We start from the raw sequence: 16,013 nt of genomic DNA on the forward strand, positions 1-16,013 counted from the left end.
AGTCTGTTTAATGAATAATAGTAACAACAGAAATTTATTGAGCATTTATAAGGTACCCAATACTATTTTAAGTGTTTTATATGCATTATGCTTTCTCAGTCTCATAACTAGTAAGATAGATAGATACACTTATTCCTGTTTTTACATTTAAGAAAACAGAGGTAAAGACAAATAGTACAAACACAATTCAATAGGCAGCTGAATTGGAGTTTTATACCTTAAGCAGAATTTCATGAGGCTAGAGAGAGGAAAAAATATTAGAGGAATCTGTCTCTTGGCTCTCAATAAATAACCTTCATTTTAAGAGTTTGATTTTCAAAACTCAAAAAACATTGATTAGTTCATAAACCTGTAGAAGGAAATTAGAAATCCTAGCCATGGCTGAGAACTTTAAACTTTCATTTTCCATTTGGCCCATGTCTTAAGCCACCCATTATATTAATACAGGTTTGTGAGTGATTGTGTCTATGTGTTTGCACATGTAAACATACACATATATATCACATATTTACCAAATCTTTACCAATAATTGCTTATAGGAAAATGGATTATGAATGATTTTTCTTATGGCTTATCTGTGTTTTTAATAGATATATGATTAGCATTTCCTTTATAAACATAAACCTAAATAAATACCCAGGGCCTTTAATATTAGTCATGTAAAACCAGATCCCAGGCACTGAGGATAGAACACTGAATAATCCAGACAAAAAAATCCCATTACTATAGAGCTTTCATTCTCTAGGGGATCAAAGCAAGTGTTCAACATCATTGCATATTTTCTAGCCACTACTAGGCAGTTTTACAGCATATCTCAAATGAAATGTTATGATTGATTTGGGCCTCGGCAAGGTACTAAATCTCTTATTTGCTTTTACTAGAATATTACAAACTATAAATAAATAATCTTGAACATAACAGAGCAAAAATCTTAAGACAATACTATCATTTAATGTGCAATTATTAAGATATAACTGGAAATACAAAAATCTCTTTATTCTGGGTATATAAATCTAATAATGAAGTAAAGGTAAAGCATTTGAAAACCAAATATTACTTAGACTATTCAGGTGGAAGAATAAAGAAATATGTATAAGCAAGTCCAATATATTCAAAACCATTTAATAATTAAAGGAGAGACTTGGGAAGAACTCTTTATTTACTGATAACAATTTTATCACAAACCAGACCCCGAAGTTATAAGTTTTGTCTGGTTGCAGGGAAGGGATTAAGGGATAAATATTTATTGGAATAAAATAATTTGTGAATTACTACTACTACTATTAATAATAATAATTATAAGTATGAATTTGGTACCATCGAGGTATAAGAAATGTAATGGACCAGGTACAGTGGCTCACATCCTGTAATCCTAGTACTTTGGGAGGCAGGAGGATCACCTGAGGCCAGGAGTTCAAGACCAGCCTAAGCAAAAGCAAGACCATGTCTCAACAAAATTAGAAAAATTAGCTGGGTGTGGTGGTGTGGGCCTGTAGTCCCAGCTACTCAGGGGACTGAGGCAGTAGGATCGCTTAAACCCAGGAGTTTGAGATTGCAGTGAGCTATGATCATGCCACTGTACTCTAGCCTGAGCGACAGAGTAAGACCCTGCCTCAAAAAAAAAAAAAGAGAGAGAGAAAAGAAATGTAATGGTTAATATAAATACATGTCAATTGGTTAATGAATAAAATTTTTTCATCTTTGTTTCTAGAGCATTTATATTCAAGTATATAAACTTATTACATCAATACTAAATATATCAAAATTAATAAATATACCAGTATATTTTAAATGCCCACTATATACCAGGAATCTCCCTATCTCATAGTCATATGAGCCTTATAGTCTGTTCAGTTTGTGTTTTCTGAGATCCTATCCACCTTTGTTGGCATTGTGGACACTGAAGTAGCTGAATACACACAAAAGAGCTATTATGCTACCACACATTAAAAAAAAATACATATAAACACACATATACATGTATTTTTAATATCCTCAAGACAGTCCTGGTAAGAATAATAGTTTCTTCTCAGCACAATTAATGAAGTATGTCTTCTGGCAAGAACATTCAGTAAAGTCATTTGGCAAAAGAACATTTGTGCAAAGGTTCGAGTACCTAATTTTCATTGTACAATTTTCTGTTCTTAATTGATTAACTTCATTAAAGGCAAAAAGGAATTGTTTCTCCTTTTCTACCAAAAATAAGCGCTTGTGGTGGGACTCATTAGTTGCACAGAAAACATAAAATGAGCCAAATCCTAGGACTGACATTACAGCTTATTGATCTGTAGCTTTACAGCACAGATGAAATAACCACTGCCCCATGGAATAAGCAAGAGGAGGGTTAGTGACCAAAGATAAGCTTCCTTAATTGTTTCAGAGATAGTTGTTATTACTCTTAACCTTAAAATATCTTCTAGACCCTTTTATACCTTCAGCCTCATCTTCCTTCATCATAGCTTCCACATCAATGGCAGTGTGATTATTTGCTGGCTCAAAATCTTGTAATGGCTTTCCAATTTCTTCTGCATAAAATTCATAAATCAGACAAAACTCATCCCCATGTGGCCTTGGCTACCTCTCTCGACTCTTTTCATGCTGTTCAGTCACTGCGTCTGCACCAGCCCAACCAGAGTCAAGGCGGAAACCCAGACCTGGCAGCCCTCCTAATAAGGTTACTTTCCTCCAACCTTGTAAGATCCTCGGGATTTGGATCCTATCATGCCTTCTCCCATCAGCCCACCTCCAAGCCATGACCAATACTTATAAGGTCATGGCCACCATCTGCTCTGGGACTCACAGGAATGACCTTGTTATACTCTTTATCCCAGTTTAAGTGAGTCATGAGAAGCCCAGGCTCCCGGTCATCCTCAGCCTCAACCTGCACTTTCCGTCCTCTTTTCATATTCACTCTTGCCAACAGTACCGGTTACCACTGGACATGCTACACACATTTAATTGTCTGTCTCTCCCCACTAGAATGTAAATGACAGTTGGAGACGGGTTTTATTTTGCTCACTGATGTATCCCCCAGCAGCTTGAATATTAAGTGACACACTGTAAGTGGTCAATTTTGAATGAATGAATACTGAATGTCTTACAGTTCATACACTCCCCTTGGATAGGACATGTTTTGTATATTTGAATAAAAATACACATGTTGCTTTCTCTTCTTGGATCTCCTTTCCCACCAGTACCTGCCCCATTTCCCTGGATAACTCTAACTTACCCTGGATGACTCCTGAAATGGTACATCCCACCGCCCAATTCCTCCAGTCTTACGTGGGCACCTGTAAGCATTTCAGTGTGCTGTCTACCTAGTCAGCTCACAAGTGGATCACAACATTTATTTTATTATAATATAATTGATCACACAATTGTCTGCCTTCCTGCTTGACTTTAAAGGATCCTCTGTTTTCCCGAGGTATTCCTGGCATTTAATGTGTTTAAATAATTGGATGATTGGATGTATGAATTAATGAATGAATAAAATGAATAACTAAATGGCACAACTGACCAATTAACTATTAATACATGATTTAAAGGGTGCTTGGAAAAACTTCTCTTTCTGTCTTATAAAACAACTAATAAGAAACAACAAAAACTTACACTGACCTGCAGCTAATACAAGACATTTTCTATTATAAATTCAACATTTTGGACATTGTAGAGCCCAATAGGAATAAATGAGTGTCTGAATTATATTACATTCTCTTTTAATTTCTATTTTGTTTGAGAAACTAACAGCTACTAACAATTGCTATTAATTGCTGTCCTATACAAAAAGAAAGATAATTTAGCTGAAGGCAGTTAATTCCCAGAGTGCCGGTCTATGTGATGCTGACATAGGTGGGGGTGAGGAAGGGACAGCAATGCCACAAAAGGCAGATGGTGTGTCTTTTACAAGCATGCCAGCATTGCTTCCCAATGGCACGCTCTAGGTATGCCATCTTATTCATCATTGAATTCCTAGGGTGGAACACAGCATGTGCTTTTTAATTACAGTGAAGCTTTAGCCGAGGCTGTAAGGAGTTGGGTTTCTCTGTGGAGATAAGGGCAGAGGAAACATCATACAAGAAAGCACAGAGTCCTGAGAAAGCAGAGCAGGTTTAAGTCATAGCAAATAATTGGATATGAAAAGGGTCTGACGTGCATGGGGCAGAGAGACAGTGAGAATAGGGCTGCAGGCAGATCTATAACCTTCAAGGGATTGTGCTTCAGGCTGTGGAACTCAGACTTCACCATCTTCTTATCTGTATTGCTCAGTCCCTGGAGTCCCATTAAGGTCACTTCAGGAGGGGGTGTCTCAAAAGGTGGAGCTGAGCAGGACTCCACGTAATCATCTCTCTCCCACACTCACTTTCTTCATCAAAGCAACTCAGCTTTAATCAGTTTTATGTATCACGAACTTAAGTTTGCTTGAAAAAGCAAAAAGAACCTACATTAGTTGATAGTGAATGGCTAAACTCAGAAACCCAGGAGTCTTATTTGAGGTTTCTGTTTAAAAGAACATTTTGGAGCTGGGAAGCCAGGGCCCAGCCAGGAGCCATGCTAACTGCTAGTCTCTGACACAATTATGAATCAAACCATGACACTGGCAGAATGTTTGGGAAGAAGTGGTTGTGATGAGTAACAGAGGGCATGTTGTGATTAACTAAATATGAGGCGTGAGGCAGTGGTGGATAAGAAGAGTCTAATATTTTATTATTGGGAAATGGATAGATTCTTGAATGCCATTCACCAAGAGAGAAGAGAGTTAACTTTCAGACACGGTTTGCTATCTTGTGGGACATCCAGATGAAAACCTGCAGCTGGAATATAGTAAATAAATATTCTTTTTGTGCTGAAGAATTAATTCTGGGTTGTGTGGGGAGTAATTGAGGCATTTTATGTCTGACAGTGCCTATTTTTTATATCATGTGAAAAAAATGTCATGTGTTGAGACTGAAAGGAAATATTTGAATACACTTAAAAGATGAGATTTTTAAAGTTTAACATAATTGACCTAGGGGAAAGTGTCAATAATAAATAGTTTTTACAAAGCTGAAGAAGCATTAAAGTCATGTAAATAGTGGGTACTAGAAATTTGTAATGGCAGAAATCTGCATATTTATGCAATTTCTCTCTGGTTATGCTCCGTGTTCAAGTTGTAGAAACTAAAAAATGAGATTGTAATATTGATTCATAGTTGAGGGTTTGTAAGACAATTGCAGAAATACAAAGGTTCCAACTGTGTGAAAAAGTCTTTACAGAGAGTAGTTCAAGAGATGAACTATAAAGGGATGAAGGTAGGATGAGAAGGTGGTCATTGAACTGGCAGAGGTGAGAGACTAGAGAGACCTGGCATTTACAATGAGGCAGGAGAAGTATGAGAAAGCTGAAAAATAATTGCTTTCAGGATATATTCAAAAATCAAAAGTCCAATATAGGAACAATACAGGTAACCTTATTTTAAATAAGAGGCACTATTTAATATTGAAACAAAGTATTTCACAAAAATAAGTCATACATTTCATGAAATATCAGATGGATCATTAGATATTGCAAATTAAACAAAAGCCAGCTATACACATGCACACATTCAATCACACACAACATTTATACCTACATATTGTTATTTTTTTTAATTTTTATTCCACGTAAGCTAAATATTTTACTGTTACCATTTCTCCTATATTTGACTATCAATCATTAATGAGAATAAGATTTTGTCCTTTTTAGTTTTGCTTTTCATCAGGAAGCCCTTATTTTTCAGCTGGTGTATGGAGTAAAGAATAGCTATCGTACTTCTGCTGGTATTATGGTAATAAAATATGGTGAACTCTAACAGGGAATAAATGAAGATTATAGCACCTCTCTGTTCAAAAGTAATTTGTGATTTTTCAACCACAAATACATTTTATTATACATTAGATAACAGATTATTGCAAAGGGAGTTTCTAAAAGTAGAAAGATATTTTTTAGTTCTGAGTCAAGGCTACCTCAGCCCTTAAAAATTTTATTGTTGTCTATTGTTCCTCCTTCCTCAGTGGGGAAAAAAAAAACTCACAAAGGTAGGTCTGAAATGAATGTAGGGTTAGAAATAGTTCTGGAAAGGACACTATGCACTTATTTCTAAAATGTGGAGTCCAAGCTTTGAAAAGGAATCAGAGTTTAATTTATTATTGCTGCAGGAGGGTTGCACAGCCCATATTTCTTTCAAGTAGCTCTGTGCGATTGTCCCAAATGAAGTACAATCCGTTCTTCCTTCTTTTTTTCCCATTTTGAAATCTGATTTGATTTTTACTCCTAGTAATTGTAACATCTATTTAGTACACAACATATGCTATTAGAAGAAAAGGAAGTTTGGGATTTAATTTCCTTACAAAGCTACCTAAGTTATTAGAATTGGTCTCTTTCTTCCATGTCTGATACAGTTATTTAGACAGACAACATTATCAAAAAATGTTCCCTCTTGTTTCTCAAAAGCCAAGGATGGCATTACTTCATGTAAAATTAAATAAAGGACAACTTTGTTCTTTTATTCAATCTAAGGTATGTGCAATACATTTATAGCATGAAGTGAAGAACAGGGAAGTCTCAATTTCTAGATCAAAGTAAGGAATTGCCTCATTTTGAAATGTTCACCCCAAAATGCTTTTAAGTCCTGATACCCCACTTTAAGGACAGATGAACTCAAATTCATTCAGGGAAAAGCAGTGAGTCTGGTGAGGCTTCTCAATCCATGATAGAAAGGGAATTATGTAAGGAATTAAAAGTATTTATAAGAAGAGAAAAATGATGATAAACATATTAGTCATCATATATCTTGGAGGGTAATCATGTGGAAAGTGTACACTTGTACACTTGTTTTAAAAAAGCTTGTACCAGCATGCAATTGCTCTAGGAAAAATATGTTACAACATTAACAGAAGAGGGAGCAACGTTCAATTCTGTGGCTATTTAAATAAGGCTTGATATTGTGGACTCTTCATCAGATTGTCTAAGTTTTGTTTTTGGCTCAACCACCTGTCTCTTAATTATATGTTTTTAAATTTTTATTCATCAGAATGTTGGTTATTAAACTTCTCATCCCTTTACCAACACTTCTATATTCTGCTTTGTGATATTAGGGCTGGGACTTTCTAGACCAGTGCCTCTCCTGGGATGCCTGAGCTCCTTGCAAGGGCTTTGTAAGGTCAAAATTATTTTTATAATGATAGTATTAAAAAGATATTATTTCCTTTCTTACTCTTATTCTAAGTGTACAGCAAAGTTTTCAAGAGGCCCTGTGACATGCTATAGCAACAGAAACACAGAAGCAGGTATGATTACCCGGCTTGCTTCCATCAAGCCAGGCATGAAAGACATTTGTAATGCTGTAAAACAATGCCACCCTTCTAGCTAATTTTTTTGAAAATAGTTTTTTTTTTCATAAAAATAGGTTATTTTGGTTAACATGTAATTGGTTGATTGTTGTTATTTTTATACCGTCTCACCTTTAATATGGTAAATATCAATATGTATCACCTACATAAACAAAAGCGCTTTCAGGTCCTCAGTAATTTCTAAGAGTTCAAAAGAGGTCAAAGAATGAGAAATGCTGTAGACTACATTCTCCATTGTCTGCAGATTCCTGTTGGGTCCACAGGGGGCGTGAGAGGGAAAGAAGAGAAGACAGGAGAAAGAGGAGAGGCTGGTTCTGTTAGGCAGCCTGCTCTTCTGTTAATACCCTCCAGCATTTCAGCCCTTAGCACGTGGTTCCAGTAGCAATAAGCTTAATCTCCAGCTTGTTTCTAAGCCAACAAAGGTACAATAAGGTCCCCCTGACAGGATCTGGCACAGGCCACGGTGATGCTCCCTCATCAGAAGTCTGAGTTCCAGGGCTGTAGGCCCTTCCTTGAATCCTGGAGCTACCAAAGCCAGAGAAGAAGCCAGCCAGAAGCCCGAGGCTAGAGCTGCTAGGCAAGGCCCTCGCCTCAGAACCCCGTCCCAGCTCCAAGAGGTCCGTCCTCCAGGCTTCTGAGGTTTGATTACTCCAACCTAGGGGCAGCACATGCTTCCTATGGTTCTGTCTACATTATCTCAGTGTTCTCTTTTTGCTTTTTCAATCCTCCAACACCAATTTAACCAATTTCCTATTTGATATTCTCTTGTGAAGTGTAGTGAAATTATTTTTCTCCTGACTGGAAGGAGCTTGCTACAACAGGTATTAATGTATTTATACATCTCTGAAGAAGCTACCCATAATGAGAGAACCAATCATCTTTATGGTGACAAAAATTTAAGGTCTCTAAGAGAAAAATAAAAACTCTGTTCTGTGCTCACAAATCTAAAAATGTAAAAGTATATTGGTAATAAACACAACAGATATTAATATTGTAATTTCTTGATATAACTGCTTTGTGATACATTTACAAATATACAGCTGTCTATATTTATCTAGCTATTTAAAAATAGTAGTTATCTAAATTTGATGGGAATATCTCTTAAAAATTATTACCTAAATATAGAATTCCAAGACAAGGGAGAGATAATGGTAAATTGTATTTTCTCTAACGTTTAGCTATTATTATACTGGAGATATTTAAAATGATTTACACAATCTTAGTGTGAAAGTATAAATCCTGCAACAGAGACAATTTTTAAGAAAATCATCATTTCTGTTTTATAAGAATTTTATACTCAATTAGCCTTTGAAATTTTTACTGTTATAAATTTTTAAGTAAATAAACTTACCACCAGAAAGGAGAGCAGGCTTACTTTTTACCATTGGACTAGAATGAGGAAACTTGTTGCTAAATGACATGAAAAGGTGTGCAGTGAAATCATCAGGAAGCTCTGCTTCCAGGAATGTCTTCATGAATAGTTTGAAACCTTCAAAATCTATCGTCTGAAAAAGAAAATTTAAAACATGTATTTTAAGATCTAGCCAAATGTTAAGATGTTACGCTATGTTCAAAATCATTAGTAGTAGAGATGTCTTCAAATAATTTTTTATATCCAAGTTTACAAAAAGACAGTAGCTATTTGAGAAATAGGTTAGGCAGTCCCCAGGCTAACACGGGCGATGGGATGTATGTCTTATCTGTGGTGGTGTGGCAGGAAGAGCAGGAACTTTCCATATAGATATTTCTATTTCCACAGTGTCCATGTGATCGTAAAGAATTTACTCTTTGAAACTTAGTTTCCTCCTCTGTACATTGGGAATATTATTCCTGGTTCCCACAAAATTGTTGTGATGATGAAACCAGGTGACTAATGTGAAAAAGCCAGTACAGAATCATATAGATCCATACAGCAGGCACCCAGAGAGAAAGGAATTTTCCATCTCCTTTGCTTGTCATTAATGGTGATTACTGTTGTGACAATTGTAAAAAGAGGTTAACATCAACTTTTCAACTAAACCCTTGATATAACATTTCAAAACTTCATATGCAAACTTTCCAAAGAAACATGTTTTAAGAATCTTATACTTTCGTATTCATTGCAGAACTACAAACGATTAGACATTTATCTGGAGAGAATTGTTCTGGCGTTGAGGGCCGCCTCACCCACTAGGGAGAATGGCGATGGAAGACACCTTCTAACCTCAAACTAAATGACAGTGTTTCGCGGGAGCCACGTGAAGTGCTTGGTTTCTCCCAGCAGATGCGGGCAGTGGGCCAGGACTGGACTCTTGCCTGCAAAATTGAGGACAAGTGTGTGGGTACTTTGGGGACAAAGGCAAGTAAATGGTACTGGTTTGAATTTGGCCAAAACTCCCTGTGTTTGCAGAAGCAACTATTCATGAGTGTTTTCTGGGAAACGGATGTAGACCACGTAGAAGAGAAGGCGGTGGAACTCTTGGGTCCTATCCTGGAGGGCATTTGAAAGGACTAGAAGACCTACAGAGAAGAAGCTGGAATAAAGCCACATCTGTGCAGATCAAGAGAGGGCAAGGGAGGACAGGCGTCATAGAGAACCCTTGAAAGGCAATTTTTTCTTGCCCAGTTCAGTGTACTGAGAGGAAACTAAAAATAGAACAAAAATGAAATTTGGCAGACTGATGCTCTTAATTTTATTCAAATTCCTGGCAGGTGAGAATAAAATTAGTTCCCTAAACTGTTATTTTGGAATAGAAAAAGTCTGCTTTTTCTTTATAACAATATTGGGGCAATGTGGTGGAGAATGACCAATTTATCATTGTGCTTTTTGGGATAAGCCTAAAATGGAATATGACATTCAGGAATAGCATTAGAGAAAGTAAATTTTTATGGATTAGGTGATGTGCCAATTAAGTACATGTACTATGTTTGCTTTTATACCTAATATAATCTCAAGCAATAAAAACAAAAACAAAAAACTTTTCTTCATTTATTAATAGTTCCAAGACTCTGCCTATACCCTAATCTAACTTTTTTGGTTTAGTTTAGTTTTGTTTTGCTTATTCATGCTCACAAAAGCCCTTCAGACATTTACATTGGTGGCAATAAAAAGACTTCATTTTCTTCCACATTTAATAAATCACCATCACCACCACAGAATATTGCCAATTCTACTAGTAAAATGCACTACATAACTAAAAACTGTGAGTAATATAAAAATATAAAGAATAGCCCCAGGTGGGAGAAGTACTTCCAAAAACAATTTGCCACAATGAATGCAGCCAACGTTTCAAAATATGAAAATAAGGACAGTAGTTAGGCAATTATATCCGAATAATGTTTCCTTGAGCAAGAACACCTACTTTTACTAATAGGGTTCCTTATAGATGATCTATTAAAAAGGAGTAATTCACACTCACTTGGATGAGTGACCAACAGTGATAGATAATCCCTACGTGTATGAAGGCCCATTAGGAACTAGAGTTGATTTGATTGCAAAGTTACAGGAAGTTTGTAAGGATGAAAATCTTCATCGGCATCATGGTTAGAAGCAAGGCTATTTATGGTAGCACTTCTTCCTGTGTCCCAAGTCTTTTTAATCAGCATTTTGTTTAACAACATGACAGATGACAAGGAGAATGGTCTTGGACATCAGACTACCTGGATCAACTCTTGGATCCAACAGTACCTGTGTGACTGCGGACAATTTATTTAAACTCTAGATACCTTGATGTCTTCATCTATAAAATGTCAGTAACAGTAACTACCTCTTGCTGTGCTGGGAGGATTAAATGATTTACAATTTTTGAAGCACCAGAATGCTATCTGGCACATAGTAAGCACTGTAAGCAATTAAACAAATATAAACAATATTTGTTTAAAGAATCATCATTTCAAATGTTCAGCATTCCCAATAATATTTGAAAAATAAGCCTCAAAGCATATCATGTTATGTGTTTTCATTTGCATTTATTATTTTTGTTTAGGAAGCTGGTATAAAAAGTGAACTTCTAAAAGGAGCAAAGGACTAGAAATTGCTGAAAGTTTTCCCTGGGTTTCCTTTAGGAATATTTTAAAACAGCTATTTCTAGCCCAGATCTTAACTTGGTAACATAAGAAAACCAAAACCACCAATAAACAAAAACAAAAACAGGGAGTTCAAAATAAAATCCTTTCTTTCAAATTCCAGTACCTCTACTTGCCACCTGAGTGATATGGGGCAAATTACCTGCTGCTTTAAAGAAAAGAATGTCAAATCCCAAATGTGCTCTTTACAGAGCCTTACACAACCCCCACAGAACCTTATTGAAATAGGTGCCTGTGACTTAATAGTGAAAAACAGAAAAATGGCCAAAGGAAAAATGAACTCAAATGTCTAGCATCCCTCCTAATAAGCAATATATTCCTCCTCAGTCCTTCTTTTTCCAGCTTTCTGGAAGGCTTTCTGAACGTTCTCAGGTATAGCACTCACATGCTCAGCAAGCAAAACTTAGCTTAGTTTTATTTTCTGACAGCTCTAGGCTTTAATTTCCTCCATGTAAAGTGATGTATGAGATCAATCGTTCAGGGTTGTTGTCTAAATGTAATAAAACTTGATGTATAAAGCACTTAACGTATCCTTGGGCACATAGTGTGTAAAAGAAATACAATAATAAAATAAAAGAAATAAGTAAAAGGAAGCACTAGCTTGAGCTTAGATGGATTTTTTATTATTATATTAATTTGCCTTTTTATTGGTCCAGAAAACTATAAAGTTATCTGCATCTTTCCCAATCAAAAGTTCAGGTTTTGTATGTCTTAGATACTTTGTTATAATTGTTGTGTGTGTGTGCAGCATTGGCAAATAAATTACTGCTTTCATAAAGCAACAATTTAAAAAGATATCTTACTTTAAAAGTAAAAGCCTATTGCAGATATATAAATAAAAGAAAAAAATTCCTCTGTTTTAAATTATTTCTACAAGATATATTAGTCACTGCTGAAATTTAACTGACAATGTAAACTTCTTTCTTGAGCTTTTTCACCATGTTTTTAAAAGTAAAACTCCTTTCTGTTACATTTTCTGGCGTTACACACAGCTTACAAGGTTGTAAAACCCAGACTTCATTACAGCTCAAAATTAGCTAACTCAGTGTATCCAATTCATTGAAGAATTGTTCTTCAGTGCCTCTCCTGGTTAACCCATTCCCTTTATTTTCTTGTTAGTAAAGCATTTCAAATTCTATGTTGTCCAAATTATTAGACATTTCTGATAAATGAGATGTTCTCAATCTATACATCTTCCATAATTCATGACTTAGAAGAAAATTTCCAAATTTAGGTATCATACTTTCTATTGTTGTCATGTAGGAGTATTAGAATAGGCTTTTGAAGATTGTGACCTTTAAATAGAATGAGATAATTTATAGGCATATCAATGAAAACATTGATGAGAAATACTGGGTCAGACTTAATTGAATGAGTGTTCAAAAATCAAGCTGCTATAAGCGCAAACACACACATGCATGTGCACACAAACACAAGTTAAAATTTCGAAAACTGCTTTTTCTTTCATTTTTCTTAAGGAGCAGCCACAAACTATTTAGGGAGAAAACAGAGAATTTGTAAAGAATACAGACTGAGCGAGCTGCTCAGATGTTGCTGCCAAATTGGCACAAATTCAAAACACATTTCTATATGCCTTTCATTATTATATCTGACCATCTGGATCCTTTGTTTTTAAATCCCTGATAATACTAAAGAAATAACACTAGTATTCATTCAAGTGGATTCAAAGCAAATGAAAATAAATGTCATCAATCTATCATTACTTTAATTTCTTTTGGCAGTTTTAGGTTGGGGATTTGCTCATATTCAGCACATGTTCACTGAGCACTCACTCTGTACCAGGCTCTGTTCTAGGTGTTGGGGTAAAGATATTACTAGAACCAAAAAAAAATCCTTTCATGAGGAAGCTTATCTTCTAAAGAAGAGAATAAGAAAACAGCAAAATAAATGTGCTAAATGTGCAATGTTTGATGGTCTTATGCACTGTAGAAAAAATGAAGCAAAAGATTTATATATTTGGGACTATGTGCTTGCTGTTTTAAATTCGATGATCAGAAAATAAGAAGCCATTCTTTGAATAAAGATTTAAAGGTGATGAAGGAGAGAGCTTTGCATGTATTTGGAGAGAGAACATTGCAGATAGACAAGACAGCTAGTGCAAAGGCCCTGAGGTGTAAAGTAGCCCCTGTTCTAGAGGAATTTGTATAGGAGCCAGTGAGAAGGAGCAGGCAACTAGAGCAGGAGCCAGGGAGGATTTGAGTGGGAAGAAATAAGGTCAAAGATTCAATCTTTGGTCTGTGTGGACTGGGGGAGATTGTGCAGAATATTAGATCATCAAAAGAGATTTATGGTTTCAACATAGAGTGAACAGAACTGTCATTGGAGGATTTTTAACAGGAAAACACATGATCTAAATCATATTTTAACAGGATCATATGACCATTATAACACTCCTTTGTATCAGATAAAAGATAGTCCACGTTCAGTTTTCACATTTTTCTAGCAAACTTATATACATAATGAATTAATAGATGACCTTTAAAATACAAAAACAAATCATCGAGCTATTATAGATTAAGTAACTAATCTACAGATTAAGTAGCTAAAGAAACAAACAAGCCATCTGTCAACAAGTGTTGGTTGAGGGCCTGTATGTGCAAAGTGCTATTAATGTGTTAGCTACTGAGCAAAAGAACTCTGATGAAATGAGGTAACAAAGTGATAATGTAAATGAGCCAGGGGTTTTCTTTCACCATTTTCCTTTCAATTTTACTTTCTAATTTATATCATTAAATAATTATGTTAAATTAAAAACTGATGTAAAACTGCTGAGCCAAAATATATATTAATATATTAAATATGTAACATACCTAACTTTCTGAGATTTCAAACATATATTTTTGATTTGAAATATCTTCAGAAAAATTTATATTTTTAAATAATTCATTTCTTATGCTTATCTTGTATTGCAATTGACTTTTTATTACTTCAAATTTCAGAGAATGCCTTGATAGTCCCCTTAAGCTATAATGTGGCAACTTCCTTTAAAGAGTGAAAAGTGTGAAAACCTTGAATTTTAATTTTTAAATTAGTTTTGGCAAATGAGAAATATTTTACCACTTCAGAGGCACACAGTCCATTAACTCTAGCTTTGACCTAAGTCTAGCATCCTCTCAGTAGAGAAAAAATTAGAAATGTATTTTTTAGTAAAAGATGGGAAATGGCAAGAAAGATAAACAATGTTACTCAAAGTATTTCAGTAATTACAAAAGGCAAATAATGCATTAGAAAAATTTTAAACAGAATATTTTTACCATGATTTTCAGTATGTCTTGTAATCAAGGGCCTGTATCTAAATATTTTGTACTTCAGCTGGAACCTATTTTAATCTGGTGTGACACTGTCTTGTCTATTTTTCAATGTTAGCACGAGAACAGGTTTGAGTGTTACTGAAACGCACACATAAATGCTCTATCTTTATCTTCTCCTTGAAAAATAAAATCCAATAAAGATATATTGAACACCTTTGCTACATAATTTCAATTCATATCATAATGTCAGTTTTTAATTATTTCTTACTTATATATTCATCTTTAAAAAAATGTCCAAAAGGAGTTCTCTTAATGCACACATGTGCGCAGGCAGATTGACACGTACAACTTCTCTTTCCTGACAGACTACACGGTCCAACATGACTTCACATCACAAAGTGTTTAACATGGCTTTTACATTGTAAGTCCTCATTGTATACGTGAGGTATGAACAATGAAATGTCAAAAATGGCAAAATTCCACTCAAAAATCTCTCTGTAGGCAAGTCAGCAAGGAAGAAAATTGATTCAGGTGGAATGACAAAAATTTGTAAAATGGAATAAATTCAAAAAGCTTCCCAGCAGAAATATATTCTATCACTTCATCTCGAATACTGTTATTTCAGAGTATCATAGATTATGGCTGTATATTTAATATTGTAGCAGATTAAAACAAAACAATATCAACAAAACCAGTAACAACAAAGTGATCAAGGGTTTCAAATATATACTACTCTATAAGTTCTGTTCTTTTTAAGCCATCAAGGCCCAAATCTACCACTGTTAGTATTGGGAGAAATATCAAGTTGAGAAGATATACAAAACCAGGAAATACTCAGATAAAATGTAAGAGTGAAGGACCCACAATTTACAAACGGGTCAGGTAATTTATTATACTAATTATTTTTAGTGCTTAGAAATTCTTAGTGGAAGCATTTTGTCTGCAATTTGTAAAATAGATTTATTACATTGTCACTCTTGTTGAGCAAAGATCATCTTGATCATTTCTGTTTCTTCTACAGGACCAGACCCAATATCATATCTAGCATTTATTACACAGACAACAAGTGCGTTTGGGATGCAATCCAATAGTTTCTTTCTGTTCCAAAAACTTTTCTGTCTTTCTGTATGTTTATATTTCATTAGTGGATGTTTTTATTTCAACCTCCTTCTCAAAGTCTCCACTTTTTCCTTTAAATCATTATAGTCAGTGAGCTGCTCTACTAACCTTAATGAAAAGATGCTGTTAGAAATTTTATTAAAATGTTAGTTGCATATAATGGAAATACTAATGAAATGTTATAATTTTA

General features: G+C 34.9%; 1 protein-coding gene across 6 annotated transcripts in view; it reads right to left on the minus strand.

Annotated features, from left to right (window-relative positions):
• The window catches only part of DGKB (diacylglycerol kinase beta), a 643,035-nt gene that overhangs the window by 488,154 nt on the left and 138,868 nt on the right, over positions 1-16,013 (minus strand). For all 6 annotated transcript variants that reach the window (XM_045565381.1, XM_045565377.1, XM_045565376.1 and 3 more), the window contains one exon: positions 8,719-8,872. In XM_045565381.1, the coding sequence (XP_045421337.1) occupies positions 8,719-8,872 (154 nt within the window). The remainder of the gene's footprint in view (positions 1-8,718; positions 8,873-16,013) is intronic.

Source organism: Lemur catta, chromosome 11 (genome assembly GCF_020740605.2).
Source record: "Lemur catta isolate mLemCat1 chromosome 11, mLemCat1.pri, whole genome shotgun sequence".
NCBI classification, from domain to species: domain Eukaryota; kingdom Metazoa; phylum Chordata; class Mammalia; order Primates; family Lemuridae; genus Lemur; species Lemur catta.